Source organism: Calypte anna, chromosome 10 (genome assembly GCF_003957555.1).
Source record: "Calypte anna isolate BGI_N300 chromosome 10, bCalAnn1_v1.p, whole genome shotgun sequence".
Taxonomy (NCBI): Eukaryota; Metazoa; Chordata; class Aves; order Apodiformes; family Trochilidae; genus Calypte; species Calypte anna.
In genome coordinates, this window is record NC_044256.1 from 21288386 (window position 1) to 21303810 (window position 15425).

The window sequence follows — 15425 nt, forward strand, 5'->3', positions numbered from 1 at the left end:
AGCGTTTTTCTGAAGGCATCTCCCAGGTTTGGATGCCCTCGGTGGAAAGCCAGGAGCACGGAGCTGCCCTCGGGTGTCTGCAGCCCCCCCGGGAGGAGGAGCTGGGGGCAGCGGAGGGGCCAGGGGGCTCCTGAGGTGCCTCAGCGAGGGGCTTGAGAAAATCCCCACAGTTTCTGTGCTGAAAACTGGAACCTCAGCAAAACCCTTCACTCGGTCGAGGAACAAAGTTAACAGCCGAGCCGTGGCATGGGCAGGAGGCTCCTGACAAAGCCGGGGCTGCTGTGGCATGAATGCTCTCTTCATTAAGCTGCTCAGCTGGCTCAGAAGCCTCTGTTGGTGATGAAAGCAGCACCTGCTGGTGCTGAGGATCCCATTCTTCCTTAACAGTTCAGCTGGTTCGGAAGGGGAGCTCTGAGGCAGATGAACAATTTATGCAGAGTGGGATACATGACAAAGTAGCAGCTACTTTAGTGAATACAAGCATCTTTGTAAGAGTGCCCAGATGGTTCAGGAGCCAGTCCCATTCTCTCTGAAAAGCCCCGTTGTTGTTCAGGGCTCTGCATCACGCCTCCTGACAACGTGCTGGGCATAGCCCATCCTCCTGGGGAGCTTCAGTCTCACCACGGGCACCCGGCATGGACCCAGGCTCTGGAATTGCCACCGGTTTTATTTGTTTCTCCAGAAGAACAAGGTCCTTTCCAGGATGTTGCCCACTGCCCCTATCTCCCTGCTGCTCCACATCCTGTTGCCACTCTCTCATTTAGATTGATTGGATATTTGGGTTAATTGCCTGTTGGATACTAAGGCACCCCAGCTTGGTTCTCCTCTGTGGTCCCCCCAGGAGCACAGCCCTGGTGAGTGTGCCCAGCCTGGGGGGCAGACCCAGGACAGCCATCCAGGCTGGGAATGGAGAGACAGGGGCTGGGAAAAACTCATCCCTTGTCACCCATCATGGGGACAACTCCAGAACTGTGTGGTCCCAAAGGAAAGCCCCTGGGTCCCAGCACCACAGGCTGGACCACGGGCTCCCTGCAGCAAGGGTTTTGTGTTAGAGTGACCCAGAGAACCATCAGCTCCGGGGAGCAGTTCTCCCTTTGAGCAGAGCTGGGGAGAGCTGGGCTGGGCATCAGGGAGCAGGAAGGGACAGTGCCCTGGAACCAAGGGAGGGGTGGTGGGAAGGGAGCCTGTGCTCTGGGGGGAAAGGTGAGGAACGTGGGTTTGTAACACATCTTTCTGGCTGGGAATGCAGGGAATGAGCAGAGTGGGAGCAGAGAATACCAGGAGCACTGAGACAGCTGTGCAGTTGGAGTCTGAGGCTGGGGCTAACGAAGGGAGGACAGAGCTGGGTGCAGTCAGTGGTGGCAGCTGGAGGGGATGGAGCTGAGACTCCAGGCAGGGCTGAGCTGAGTCAGGGAGGTGCAGTGGGGACAGGGCCCGTGGTGCAGTGGGATGGAGCAGAGGGACCTCGCCGTGCTCTGTCTGGTTCAGGCATTTGTCAGCATGTGAGGAGCTGGGAGGGGGGTGGGAGCAGAGCTGAGCCCCTCACCAGGGCTCTTCCCCTGCACGGAGGTGGCCGTGGATGGAGTGTGGGGAGCAGCCAGGGCTGGAGGCAGAGCTCTGCAGTGCTGCTGGCCTGGCTCCCATCCCTGCTCACTGCTGATGCTGCCACCAGGTATTTTACTCCTCCAGGGTAGCACCAGCTGCATCTGAGCAGGCAGTGATCACTTTTAGAGTCCATTTTGTCTAATAACCAGGGGTTTAAAAGTTTCCTCCTGTAGCAAATGAACACAAAGAGCAAACCTCAAGCTCTGGGGACCACCTCAGCACTGGGGCTGACATCCTGCTCTGCTCTGAGGGACACCTCGCCCCTCCACGGGGACACCAAAGTCTTCACCCCTGCCAAGCCAGGCACAGGCTGATGCCTCGGCAGTGACTCGCAGGCCTGCTGGGCAGCTTGGCCACCTCCATCCCCAGGGACGGGGCCTCCTCTCCCGCAGGATGGGCTGGGCATTCCCCACCTCTGCTCAGGTGGCCAGGGTGAGGACGGGCCCCGGCCCCACGCACCCTCCCGCCTCGACATCACTCGTGTCACACACATTCAGAGCCATGGTTTGGTTGGAAAAGACCTTTAAGATCATCACTTAGCCCAGCACTGCCAAGGCCACCACTAACCCCTGTCCCTCAGCACCGGGGGCTTTCCCCGCTCCCTGCCCCGCTGCCCCCCGCCTGTTGGGGGGTGGGGGGAGCTGCCAGGCTGCGGGGCGGGGGCAGAAGTTGCGGGCAGGAGGTGCGGATCCCCGCAGCCCAGGTGTCCCGGGGGAGCCCCGCACCCCGCCGCCCGGTGCGGCGCCGCGCCCCCAGCTCCCCCCCCCCCGCCCCCTCCCCGCCCCTCCGCGCCCGCGGAGCCCCCTCCCGCGCGGGGCTGCCCGCGGAGGCGGTGGATCCGCGCCTCTCCTGCCGCATTGGTTTGCGGCGGAGCCCGTCACGGCCGCGGCGCCGAGATTGGCCCCCGCAGCCGGCGCCGGTCGCCCCCCCGGGCCTGCCTCCTCCCCGCCCGCCGTGCGCCGCGGCCCGGGGACGGGCACTGCGCTCAGCTCCGCGCCTCTCCGCGCCGCTCGGCCCGCAGCGGGGGGAGCAGGGCCGGGCCGGGCCGGGGGCGCGCCCACCGCACCGCTCCGCACCGCACCGCGTCGGCAGCGGGGATGTGAGCGGAGGCTCCGCCGGCAGCGCCCGCCGCTCCGCGCCCCTCTCCGCACCGCTCCGCGCCCCGCTCCGCCGCCCGGCTCGGGAAGATGCTGAGCAGGTGGATGAGTGGCAGCAGCAGGAACCTGGACCGTGAGTACAACTGCACCGTGCGGCTGCTGGACGACAGCGAGTACACCTGCACCATCCAGGTCAGCGTCCCGGGGGGCGCGGGGGGCGGCGGGGCGGGACAGCCCCTCCACGGGGTCGCGGTGTCCCCGCAGCCGTCCAGACAAAAGGAGCGGAGCGGCGGGGGCGGCCCGGTTCTGCCCGCCGACGCGAACAAAGGCGGAACCCCCCCCTCCGCGTTCCCACCGCCCCCCGGCTGCGCGGAGCTCCGGGGCAGACACCCTCCCCCCCACGCCTGTCAGACCCCCTTTGCTGTAAGACCCCCTCCTCCTGCCTACCCTCCCCCGCCGCTCGCCCTCCTCCGGTGCGGGGGTGCCCGCAGCCCCCGGAGCGCAGCCGGAGCGGGGCAAGGGCAGAGCCCGGGCCGTGCCCCGCGGAACCGTGCGGTGCTCGCCCTCCGCTGCCGGCTGCGGGGGCTCCGCACATCGCGGGGAGGACTTCAGGGACAAGTCAAGTAGTGGGGTAGGGATGCAGGGGGGCTGCTGCGGACTCTCCCCGACCTCCGCCGCATCCCGGGCTGCCCCCGCTCTGCCTCCCTCATTAGCGCCCAGCGCTGCCCTAATGAGCTGTTGGGTTCTGTAATAGTCCGGGGAGGGGTTGCGGATCTGCTCCCCTTCCCCAGCCCCGTGTGCCTGGCGGGGCAGAACCAGGACCGGGGCGGGGGCCTTCGCCCCCTGCCCGGTCGCCGGCGGGGGGCTGCGCGGGGCCATCGCTCAGCTCCCAGCGCCCCTGGGATCTCGTTTTTCTGAAAACTACCAAACCATGCTCGTTATCTGCGCTGCCACTAGTTAGGTAACGGGACCGTGTGACCGGAGGGTTGAGAGGAGCAGCCCTGGCTCCACCGGCTCTTACTTCTCGGTCCTGTAATTATTATCATCATCTCTGCGAGGGAGCTCGCTGCAAACCTGTCCGCTGTAGCGCTCCCAACTCTTCCCGATGGCAGCAGCTGGCTGCAGCCCGCTCCCTGGGCAGTGGAAAATTCAGGGCACAGTTTTGAGGAAAGGTGACTCAACATGTCCGTATATCCAGCTCCCACCTTGCAGCCTCCCCCGGAGCTCCCCAGCTCTGCCGTCTGCAGCGCCGGGGAGGGGGGAGCATCTCCTCACGAACGAGGGGAAACATGCTTGAAATGTCCCTGTTACAGAGCGGATCCCAGGAGGGCTGCGGGCTTCGGGGGGCACCGTCGGTTTTGCTTGAATCGTCTAAAGTGGATAAATACGGTGTTTTGTGCAAAAAACAAACCCCAACCCAAACCCGCCAAAACGGCTGAGGAATGGCTAATGCTGGTCCCCACCTCCCCCAGATCCCCGGGTTGTAGAGTGTGACCCAGTAAACACTAAAACGGCAACCCAGTTTATTTTGCATGAGCAAACTAATTCGTCTCTTAGAGCTTGATTTTAACACGGGTTAAATGGAAAAATGTAGTTTGAGGAAGTGTAGCCAATGCAGTTCAGAAAAATCTGGATTTTCTGTCCTTAAGATCATTTAACAAGGTTCGTCATCTTGCATGTGTTGATTTTGGGGGTTTTTTTAAGAGCAAATACTACTTGCTGATGGATTCCAGGGGCTTGCTTTGTGTTCAGCATAGCAAACAGTGGATCCTGGCATTTAGTATGCATGAAATCATTAGCTGGTATTGCCCTGACAATCAAGGTTACCCCACTTAAATATTTGTTTTCTACTGCTTTCTTGCTACCTTCTGAGCAAAGTATTTATAGCCCGGGCAAATTAAAGCCCCCGGAGTGGGGATGTGAAACGTCTCACAAGTGAGGCAGCCGTCACCGTGCAGTCTGCGAGCACTGAATGGATTTTGAAGGTCATTCCCTCACGAGTGCAGATATTTCAGGTCTAGCCGAAATCCGTAGTGTGTTTCCCTGCCTGGGCTGCTTCTAGCGCCTGTTGTTTCCAATTTTTGTATTTCTATTTTTTACTTAAAGATGGAGAAAGTGTCCAACAGCATCATAAGTCATCGTTCCAGGCGCAGCGCCCTTCGTCACGGCGCATGGCAGGGGGAGCAGAGCTGCTGCTGGAAGTTTGTAGGGGTGGTTCTCCCTGCTGTCCCGTGTGCTGGTGGTGTGTGGGGATGTGGGTGGGCTTTAAACCCCCCAAACTGGGGCCCTTCTGACATGTCCTGTGGGCTTCTCCATGGCTGGGGAAGGAAAGAAGCGCAGGGGAGACAGAAATTATTTTAAAGGTCTTATTTACCTAGCAACTGGCACTGTTTAAATCTCTCAGCAACATTAATGGTGTTTGAGAAGGTGTGAGTAGGGTTTGTTGCTCCCACATACACCTGGACATTCTGGTTTCTAGATAAAGCCTTTTTTATTTTGAGTATCTGAAGTTTACTTTGGTAATACTCCCGTACTGAAGGAACAGTCCCTTGTCTGAGCTCGGATGGGTTCTTCCTCTCTTCACCCCTGGTTTTCATTCCTGAGCAGCCCATCCTGGCACGGCCAGAGCCTGGGGAGCTCATCCCTGGGTGCCCAGTGGGCAGTGCTGGGGGTACAGAGCTGCTGCAGCGCACTGGGGAAGCTGGGTTGTTCACCTTTGTAAGTGGTTTTGTTGTTGGGCTTTTTAATGTCTATAGCAGTAGTTTGCTGGTTTGGGGAGGCCTCTGTCCCCATCTTTGCTGGGCTCCAGGGGACAGTCTCTGCCTAGCAGTGAGCAGGGCTGTGGCTCTCACCACAGGGGCTCCCAGCAGCTGCCTGAAGATGCTGACGTTGGGCTCTCTGGGCTCAGCTTTGCTGCTGTTTTCGTAACATTTCATGCAGAGGATCACCTGTCAGGGCAGTCAGGGCAGTGGTTTGCCCTGTGGGACCATCAGAGCAGCAGGCAGCAATGCCCATGAATTCTTTGTCCCTTGGCATTGTGCTGACTGCACCCACGGGTGCTGGGGACTCCACTCTGGGGCTGTCACTGTCCCAGGACACATCCTAGGGCATGGCTGGGCTGGCAGAGAGGGAACAGCCATTCCCAAAGGCTTTCTGTCCATCCTGAGGCCAGGCCCTGCTCCATCCAGCAGTGTATTTAATTCCTGTTTCAGCCTCTCTGCTGTGTCCCTGCAGACCCCGGGCAGCAGCCTGGCACTGGATGCAGCCCCAGTGCTGTGGGTTTGCCTCTGACTGAGCTCTTGTCTGAGGAAATGTTTTAAATCTTCTTCACTGTGGTGTCTGGGGTGGCATAAAAGGCCCGAAATAATTAACGATTTGCCATTGCTTGATGCACCAAGCATTTTCCTGGGAAGACAGTGGCATTTTGTTTTCAGACCTCGGTAGTGCTACAGGAGTGTGGGGACGTGAGAAAATAAATATTTAAAGTGGGGTTTCTTAGGTTCAGACTGGTAAGAACTTTCTTGTGTAAAGAATTGGGAATAAATGGGAAGGAGCTCTTGTCTGTGCTCTTGGACAAACCCCGCGTTTTTCCCACATGAAGCACAAAGTTCATTAGGAGGCCTGACAGGACCATTAATAACAGGCACTCAGCACAAAGGGGAACCTTGGGGCTTTTGCAGCACTGGCTGCTGTGAAGCTTATTTGTTCATTATCTTTTTATCTTCTGAGAGTTTCCAGTTGGTTTTCCTGGGAAATAGGTTAGCAGGAGGCTGCCTGGTGGGGTCCCTTGTCCAAAGACCTGGGCAGAGGTGATGTGTTCTGCACCACAGGCTCTTCCCAGCTGCCCACAGCACCAGGGACCACGAGGCTTTGTGTCTGCCCAGAGAGCAGGGAGAGGGAGAAGGGACAGGGACTGGTGCCAAACCTCTGGAGTGAGATGGACTCTGGGTCTCAGGCTGTGGCTCTGTTGTGGGGATGGCTCTGAGCATCCCCTGGCTCCAGCAAAGCCACCACCAGTGCATGGGGGTGGTGAGGGGGGAGTCCTGGCCCTCAAGAAGTCCCTCAGCAAAGTCTCTGGGTGTGGGATTGCACCCTCCCATCCCAGGGATGGGGAGAGCAGAGGTGCAGGGTTCCTTGGCTGGTTTGCTGTGTTGACTCTGTGCAAAGGAATGGTTTTGTGTAGAGTGTTGGAAATGTTTTTGCAGCAGAACCTCATAAGTTCTGGCCCAATGTACCTCAGCAGAGCTGCAGCTCTTGGGGCAGCATCCCTCATTCCTTGCTACCAACATTTACATACCTGTGGTTTGTGGGCTTGGCAGGAAATTGCCTGGAATGCACAATGTGCTTTGGAGACAAACTGTCAAGCTGGGAGTTTTCCTGGGTTTCATCTTCTTGTCCCTTTGGAGTTCATTTCCAAACATACAATTTTAAATACAAAGGATACAAAGGCAGATGAGGAAAATCTCCACTGAAGTCCACTGGAAAACCAGTGCCTTATTTACTCACATGTTAACGGGAGCAAGAACCAGGAGTTGTTATGGAGACCCAGGGAAAATATTTCTAGTGCTGCTCTTCCCTCACCAGCTGAAATGCCTATTTTCTGTTAACTTTTCATACCTGTTTTACAACATCACCTGCTGTGAAACTGCTGGCTGTCCTCTCAGGAGCTCTTTCCTGAAAGAACTGTTCTGCTTATCACTTGCCCATAGAAGATGCTGAAGACAAATATGACACAGATACACACACACGTGCCACAGGCAGCAACGCCGCTGCAGGAAGCTGCGCAGCGCAGCATGAAAGGAGACATTTTCTGCCTCTATCATGTAAAAATTACGGTAATGCACAGTAGGAGGCTTTCTTAAGGTGTCTGGGGAATACTAAAAGTGCCTTGAGCAGCCCACTTATTTTTAATTTTTGACTCACTCCTCAGGAGCTCACAGGGATTCTGTCTATGGGAATGACGTCTGTGGCCACGTCCCAGCAAAGCCAAGGCTTGCACCCTGACTGGTTTGCCCCCATACAAGACTAGAGGCACCAGAAGTGTCCATGACCTCCCTCCTAGATCCGTTTTCTAGCTGAAACCTTGCAGGCCTGGCTTCTCCTGGAAGCCATGTAGGATGTGTGGGACAAGGACTGTGCAGAGAGCAAGACCCTCACTAGGAAGCTCTCAGTAGTTTTGGGAAGGTCCCGATGGAGATGCCCTCAGGCTATGGAAGGTCCTCAGAGCTCCTGGAGGGTGGGTGTGCAGCAAGGTGCACGAAGTTGAGTTCCTCAGCATGGGCAGGGGGTGCTGGGAGCAGCCTCTGCCCTGCACAGCATGGGCTGAGTTTGGGTACCAAGGGGAAGGGGGTCCTTGTTGGCTTGGGGGACAGCTTGGGGACAGCTTCTCAACAGCACTTTGGTGCTTGGTCCTACGTGGCTGGGGATGGTGTGTGCTCAGCTGTGTCTCACACTGTGTGGTGGGAGCTTGCCAGTGAGAAAACACAGATCCTGTGGTGCCCTCAACACCTCAACATTCTAGGGGAATTGGGGGCTGTGTCCCGACCCTGGTGCAGAGGGCATTTGGGAATGGGAGCTTGGGAGTGGGAGCACATCCCTGTGCCCTGGGCAGGGCAGCTGTGTTCAGGGGCTGGCACTGCAGAACAAACCCTCCAGCACCACCCTGCTCCTGGTTTCCAAACAGCTGAGGAAGCTTGGCACTGCTTTCCATTGTGAGGACCCCCAGAGTGTTCCTGGAGGAGGCTGGGGGGTGAGCAGGGGATTCCTGGGCGGGGGGAAGGGCTGTAGCTCCCTTGCTGTCAGTTTTGTGGGGAGCAGACAGTCCCTCGTGTAGCACAGGGTCAGGCACTGGTGATGTTACAGGCGAGCTGAACAGTGCTGCTGTCATCAGACACTTCTTTGTGGCCAAAAAAAAACCAACCCAAAAAAACCCAACCCAATTATTGTTTGGTTACAGAAAGCTTTGGGGTTGCTCCTGCAAATAAGGTGGTTTCAGGTCAAATTCATTTATTTTATATTTTCCAGGGTAAATTATCACAGCAGTGTGAGAGCAATTTCATGCAGATGATCTGGAATTGCCTGGGAGGCTGCTGAGTCCTGGGCAAGAGGCTGCAGAGGCTGCTGCATGGCAGGGAGCAGGGAACAGGGAACAGGGAGCAGGGAGGAGGAAGGGAACAGGGAGCAGGGAACAGGGAGCAGGGAACAGGGAACAGGGAACAGGGAGCAGGGAACAGGGAGCAGGAAGGGTGCAGGAAGGGAGCAGGGAACAGGGAACAGGGAGCAGGGAGCAGGGAGCAGGGAACAGGGAGCAGGTAGGGTGCAGGGAGGGAGCAGGAGGGCTGACAGGCAGTGCTGCAGGGAGGGTATGCGGGTGTTAGGGAAGGGTGTATGTACAGGGCGTATGTTTAGAGGGGTTAGTCTGAGAGTGCTGTATGTTTAGGAGAGGTGTCTGTGTGTGTGTGCCGGTCCGAAGGGCTGCATCTCATCCTCCAGCCACAGACGGCAGTCAGTCTGGGAAGAGGTCTCCACCTTTCTGTCCCTTGCTCCGTGGCACAGGTTTTGCAATAATCTGATTTTCCAGGAATTTACCAGGTGAGATGTACCAGGATACGGTTGTTTCGAAGATGACCTCTGGGATTTGGGGCTGGCTGGGCAGTTTTCCTGCAGAGTTCTGGTGCCTGTTGTACAATTATAGCCAAGACAGGGCTGAATATCTGGGAAAATGCCTGGTCCTTGGAGTCTGATTATTTTTCTGTCAAGGGGTGTGCAGAGGGAAGCCATGGAGCTGTGCCTCAGGCTGCCAGTGGAGAGCAGCTCTTTTTTCTTGGGAAAAAGAGAATTTTTGCAAGTGCCAGTGGACTGGAATTGCAGGGTCCTGGGGAGCAGCTGGGCACTTTGTTCCTCCCGCATCCTCAGCAAACCCCACTTTGCCCCTAATTAGCATCCCTGCAAATGACCTGCAGGCTGCACTTGCAGCAGTGGCCTGGCAGCTGGAATTTTGGGAGGAATGCAGATTGTTCCACACACAGACAGTCTGCAAGGTGCCATCCTCATTCTCCTGGCTCTTCTTTGGTGGGAGTAAAATCTGTCAAAACCTTATTTTCCTCGATGAAGTCAGCATCTGTCCCTGTCCCCAGGAGCTGTGCTGCCCAGCAGGCCGGGGCTGGTTTTACAGAATTTGTGTTTTACCCCCCAGGATCTTTCAGCTGCTCCCAGGGCCAGGTTTGTGCTGTCACCACCGGGTGTCCCCAGGGCTCCTCACCGGGTTCTGCACTCCCAGGGAGCTCAGACCAGGAAGGATCTGAGGCTGGGATGCTGGTGGAATGGCCAGGGCAAGGCAGAGCCAGAGCCAGGCTGGAAAAGCTGTCTGGAGGATGTGAGGATGCAAAGGGTTGGAATTCCTTCTGGAGAGGCTCAGAGCCACGGGCAGGCTGGGCCCTGAGGATTTTAAGATAATAATTTTCATGTATTTTTCTTTAGGGTTCTGGGCTGGGAGCCTCCCCTGCTCCTGGCTGGGCTGTGGTCTCCCTGGAGCTGGGCTTAATACTGGGAAATGGTTTTTTGCCTTGGCAGAGCCAGCTCTGCCCTGACTGAGCAGCTCTGGGAACATCAGGGCTGGCACAGTTTTAGTCTTCCATATCCAGCAGTAAAAACCATAAGCACTGTATCTTGAGGGTGGAGAGGAGTCTTGGGCTGGTTTGGGGGTGAAGGGAAGTGGGCCAGGTACCCGTGTCTCACCAGACAGAGGTTTTTATAAGTTATAATTAACAAAAGCTTTGTGGTGCTGTGCTGAGGCCAGAGCCCTCAGCTGGGTGATGCTGGGTATCAAATTGTGATCAATGTGCAGCTGCAAAGAGAATATTTTGGCTGCATAATGTCTGTTCCCAAAGACTTCCATTATCATGGTGTATCTGTCATACCAGTCAGGTTTTTCTAGTTTTCAGGGGTTTATAGCAGAGCTGTTTCAGATCATATTGGCTTTTAGCTTGGCACATAATCTGTGCCTGGGATCCCCAGGAAATATCCATCTAGCTGCCAATAGGAAAGTCTCCTTTAATAAAAAAATTACAAGAATTGATTAAGCCATTTTGGAGCCAGAGAGAGGCTTTAGGACTATACAGATCATGCAGTTTGTAGCCGTTGTAACTATATGTTATCTATATACTGAGCTCAGAGAATGGACAGCATATTAGAACTGGGGAAAAAAAAAAAAAAAGCCAGAATCTGATATAGTTATGTTTGAAAAATAGATAAGAAACATGCTGAGCAGGTACTTTCCATGAATCGATTTAATTCTCATTACCCTTGCACTATATAACATGCTGAGTAATAATTCTGGCTTGCAAACAAGCCCAGCTTTCCAAAGGAAATGAGAACAGAAAGTCTTCAGGATCTGGAAGCCTGGAGGTCCCGGGCTATTGAAGTGGAGAAGGGAGGTGGAGTGGAGAAGGCAGCAGCAGAGCCTGAAGCAGGGACTGCCTCAGCCCCCCAAACCCTGCCTGCTGGCTTGAATCTGCTTTGTTCCAGGGATCTCTGTGGAGAGAGAGAAGTCAGAGTGAGGATGGGCTGGGATTGCCATGGGAACGGGGGAGCAGGGGACAATGCCATCGCCTGGGAGATGCCCTCATCCCCTGCTGCCTCAGGGAGGTGGTGCTGGAGCTTGACATCCAGCCCTGGCCCTGGGGTGAGGAGCTGGAACCCACCAGGGTTAATCCAGACCCAGTCCCCTCCCAGCTGCTGGCTCTGGGGAACCCCACGGGCTCCCAGGGTCTGACCCTCAGCATCGCCAGGTCCTCAGCACCAGTGATGGAGCAGGAGGGTGCTCCAATCTTTAGATTTTTTGCATCCTATGATGTCTGAGTGGTCCCATTTGTCTCCAGACCTTGGCAGGGGGGCTGCACCAGGACACACAGCACAGCCAGGTTGTCTTGGCAAACCCGGGTGTCCCTCTGATGGTACCTGGGTACCTGGCAGCAGCCTGGGATCCACCTGAGAGGCTCTGCACTTGTTGGAAGGATTTGCAAAGCCTCCTGGCTCCTGGATGCTCCAGTGTGCCTGTTCCAGAGGGATGAGTTTCTCTCTGGCACTGGTCAGAACTGACTCCGATTGTTCCTTGCCTGCAAGTGTTGGGATTCCTTAAGGTGTGGGGCAGGTTCCTGGTGCCAGCATCTCCTGGTGCTGGTGTGGCTGCTGCTGGAGGAGCTGTGCCCTTCCCTGTGCTGGGATTTTCTCCATGGCCAGGAGCAATACCCTGCCATTTTCCTGCTGTGCTCTGCCAGGTGAGCAAGCTGGTGTGAAACAGCACGGGGAGCAGGCACGCTGCTCATGGCACGCTGCCTGCTCGGTGTGTTTGGGAAAAGAAAATCATCTGACAAGCTACAGGAGCTAAAAGAGACAATTTCAAATGCACTTGATTCCCCTGTAAGTGCTACGATTATTCTGGCCTTTATTCAGGCTGTCAGGGAGGCAGGTGACAGCTCCAGGGTATAAATATGATGCTTTTGCCTGGATGGCGGCCACAGCCGGGGGAAGGGCTGAGAGGGCCACTGGAGCTCGGTGCAGGGTGAGCAACAGATTCACTCAAGCCCTTAAAATATTTATGGCTCTGTAATCCATCCACGTTTTAAGCTTATTTGACATCATCCTACCCTGCTCTTGTGTCTGTCAGTGCTTGTGGAGCCACTCCGGAGAGCGTGGCAGGAGGCAGCTGCAGGTGGCCAGGCAGCTCCTGGAGAGTTTTAGGAGCTGAGATTTGGGGGTAATGGCAAAATCTGTGCTTGGAGAGCTCTGAAGAGCACGGGGGGGCTGTACACAGTGCTGGGGAAGGTGCAGAGGGTGGGCTGGGGATGTGGGATGTGTGGTGGTGTGGGAATGGATGAACCTCGGCATGGGAAGGTGTGAGGGGCCTTGCTGTGCCCGTGGGGAGGAGAACTGGGAATTCTTGTCAGGGATCAGGCGGCTTGGCTGCTTCCAACCAGGGACTCTGTTATTTTCCTGTGCATCAGCCCTTTTTTTTATCTTTTTCTCCCCCTGAGGCTGAAATCTCCCAGCATTTCAGCTTTTTCCCAGGAATGTTTGTGCCTGCCCACGGTGTCTGTGGTGACCTGGGGCTGCTGCCTGCTGAGGTTTTTTGCTGGCCTGGGGATGGGGATGAAAAGCTTTTTCTTTTTTGGGCAAACCATTCCCATAGCCTCTCCCAAGCAGCCTCCTCTGCCCACTGGGGCCTGGGTGTGCAGTGTGTTGGTGTCCAGGCTGGGGAAGGTGACACCATGGCCTTTGGCACTGGACAATGGCCATAATACAAGAGCAGCAGAATCCTCAAGAGGGTCCCCTCAGATCCAGGGGACAGTTCCAGATACCTGACCAGCATCTGTGGGATACTTGTCACTTTGAGTGTCCAGTCGAGCATCTCCGTTTCCCTGGGCATGCTCCTGGAGTCATCCCCCACCCGGACATCTGGCTTTGCCTTTTGGTGGCTGCCAGGAGGGCAGGGGGCCGGGCTGTTCCCCTCCCCGGGAGATCCATCTCCACGTGGATCCCTGCAGGACACAGGGTGTCAGGACAGGGGCCCCAGGGTGCTGTCACTGCCCATGGCTCCACACCAGCCCTGGGAAGGAGCTGTGGCACTTGGCTGGGTGGCCCTGGGGCCATGAAGAGGTGCCAGGACAGTGAGGCTGAGGAGCCAGAACCAGAGCAGTAAATCCCAGCCCAGCGGTGCCGACCGCCCGGGGCAGGATTCCTGGGGGAGGGTCCGCACCGGGACCTGCGCCGGGCTGCTGCTGCTCCCCACCTCCTCCCAGGGACAAGAACTTCTTCACTAGCCAAAAACTGGGTCCGTTTTAACAAGTCAGTTGCCTCGCTGCTGCTGGAGGAATAATTCTTGTCAATCTGCCTCTTTTTTACGCTGACACGCTAAAAATAGCTCATTATTTCCAGGCAGTAATTGCACATCCTGGAGCCGTAATGAGCTCTTAAGGTAATTACCTTTCGGTGGGAAGGAGCTGCAGATAGGGCGGGTTTGGCTGAGCAAGGAGGGTCTGAAGGAAGCCCGATGGGTTCTGTGCTGACGTGGAGGGGCAGACATCCCACAGCACGGGTGGAGCATCGCGGGGGGGCACATCAGCCCCTCCCTGAGTTCCCCAGGGATGTTGGGAGCAATGCTCTCCATCACCCACCCTCCTGGCCTGCCCTGCTTTTAACCTTGGAATAAGCAGGAGCAGCACTGCTGGGCTTGTTACTGAGGGGCACAAAAGGTGAAGCTCATCTGGGGAGGTGGCAGGAAGCAGCTTCCCACCTATAAAAAGATGTTTTCATGTGTTTAATCTCTTCAAACCAGTATTTTAAAAGTGCTTTGCCATAGCTAGGTGTTACCTTAAACAGAATTCTGATACAGACTGAGAAAGCACAGCATGCCAACCCCTCTCTTAAGCTTTGCCCTACAAGAGGTTACTCCAAAAGCCCCCGCTGCCCCGTGCACCCCAAACCCTCTCTCTGGGTGTCTGGGGGCTGCTGGAGCAGACAGGAGGGGATGGACTCACCTCTCCCCAGTGCACACTTGGCTGTCCCTGGGTCAATAAATAATCTCTTGTAGCACTGCTTTGCCTCCCGGCTTTGTAAATCAATTTACCATGTTGTAGAGTATCTGGTGCTTGCATGAGATAGGTAAATTACATCTGTCACTGTCGCAGCTTTGTAACTAATTTGATAACGTATTAAGAATATAAACCATTTAGGAGGTTTTGTCTGAATCAATTCTCCTGTTGTGAGGCTGGGGGAGCAGCTCTCACAGGACAAGGCATTTCCCAGCCCGGGGTAATCCCGTGGCTTCTCCTCATCACAGTCCCTGATGGATTTCCCCAGTTACAGCCAGGCTGAGGATTCTGCAGCTCCATTCCTGCCCGGTGGTGCTGGGACAGAACCTCTGCTCAGGCTCCCACCCCAAGTCCTGGAGTGCTTTGCTGTGATGGGCAGAGCTTGTTCTGACACCACTCCAGGTTTTTTGGGATTTCCTGACGGGTCTGCGTTTTCCCCGGCTGTAGCCAAGGAAGTGCTCTCACCCCCCCACCCTGCTCCTGCCAGCCCCAGGGAGTTCAGGGGGCACAGCTTTGGGTCAGACACCAGGGAATCTGTGTGGGGGTGAGGTTGCTTCCCCAGGCTGGGTGGGCAATGCCTCCATCCCTCCCAGTGTTCCCACCCGTCCCTTCACCTGTGCTGAGCTGGGAGCACTGGGAGGAACAGGTGACTGCTGCTTCCCCCAGTGGGTTCCCCCTGCCCCCCATCCCTTGGGGTTGCATTTACCATCTCCATGGTGATGTGAAGGACGTGGCTTGATCCAAAGCAAAGGTGTCCCTGGGTGTGCTGAGCCCCTGTCTGGGCACCCTGGGGCTCTTCCTGCGGGTGGTTGGGTACCTGCATCTTCACAGCAGCTGGGAGTTAAACCTCTGGTGGTCTGGAGCCTCTGTGTCCTTTGCTAAACTCCAGGAGCTCTGAGTGACAGCTAAGGAGCAGGGGATCTCAGAGATAGTGAGGGCTGAAGCTGTGTTTGTGTAGCAGCCTGGCACCAGGAGGTGTTTGCAGCGAAAGGCGCTGCCTCCATCACCCGGGGAGATCACGGTTCTGATCACTGCCAGGCACAGCCCTGCGCCCTCCCCTCCTCTTTCTGACACCATCAGCACCGACCGTGCAGCCACCTTCATTTCTTTGGCAGTGGGAATGACAGGATTG

The 15425-nt window shown here is 56.3% G+C and overlaps 1 protein-coding gene across 3 annotated transcripts in view; it reads left to right on the plus strand.

The window, feature by feature from the left end:
• Positions 1-2792: 2792 nt before the first annotated feature.
• FRMD5 (FERM domain containing 5) overlaps positions 2793-15425 on the plus strand; it is a 50345-nt gene continuing 37712 nt past the window's right edge. For all 3 annotated transcript variants that reach the window (XM_030457308.1, XM_030457310.1, XM_030457309.1), the window contains exon 1: positions 2793-2894. In XM_030457308.1, the coding sequence (XP_030313168.1) occupies positions 2793-2894 (102 nt within the window). The remainder of the gene's footprint in view (positions 2895-15425) is intronic.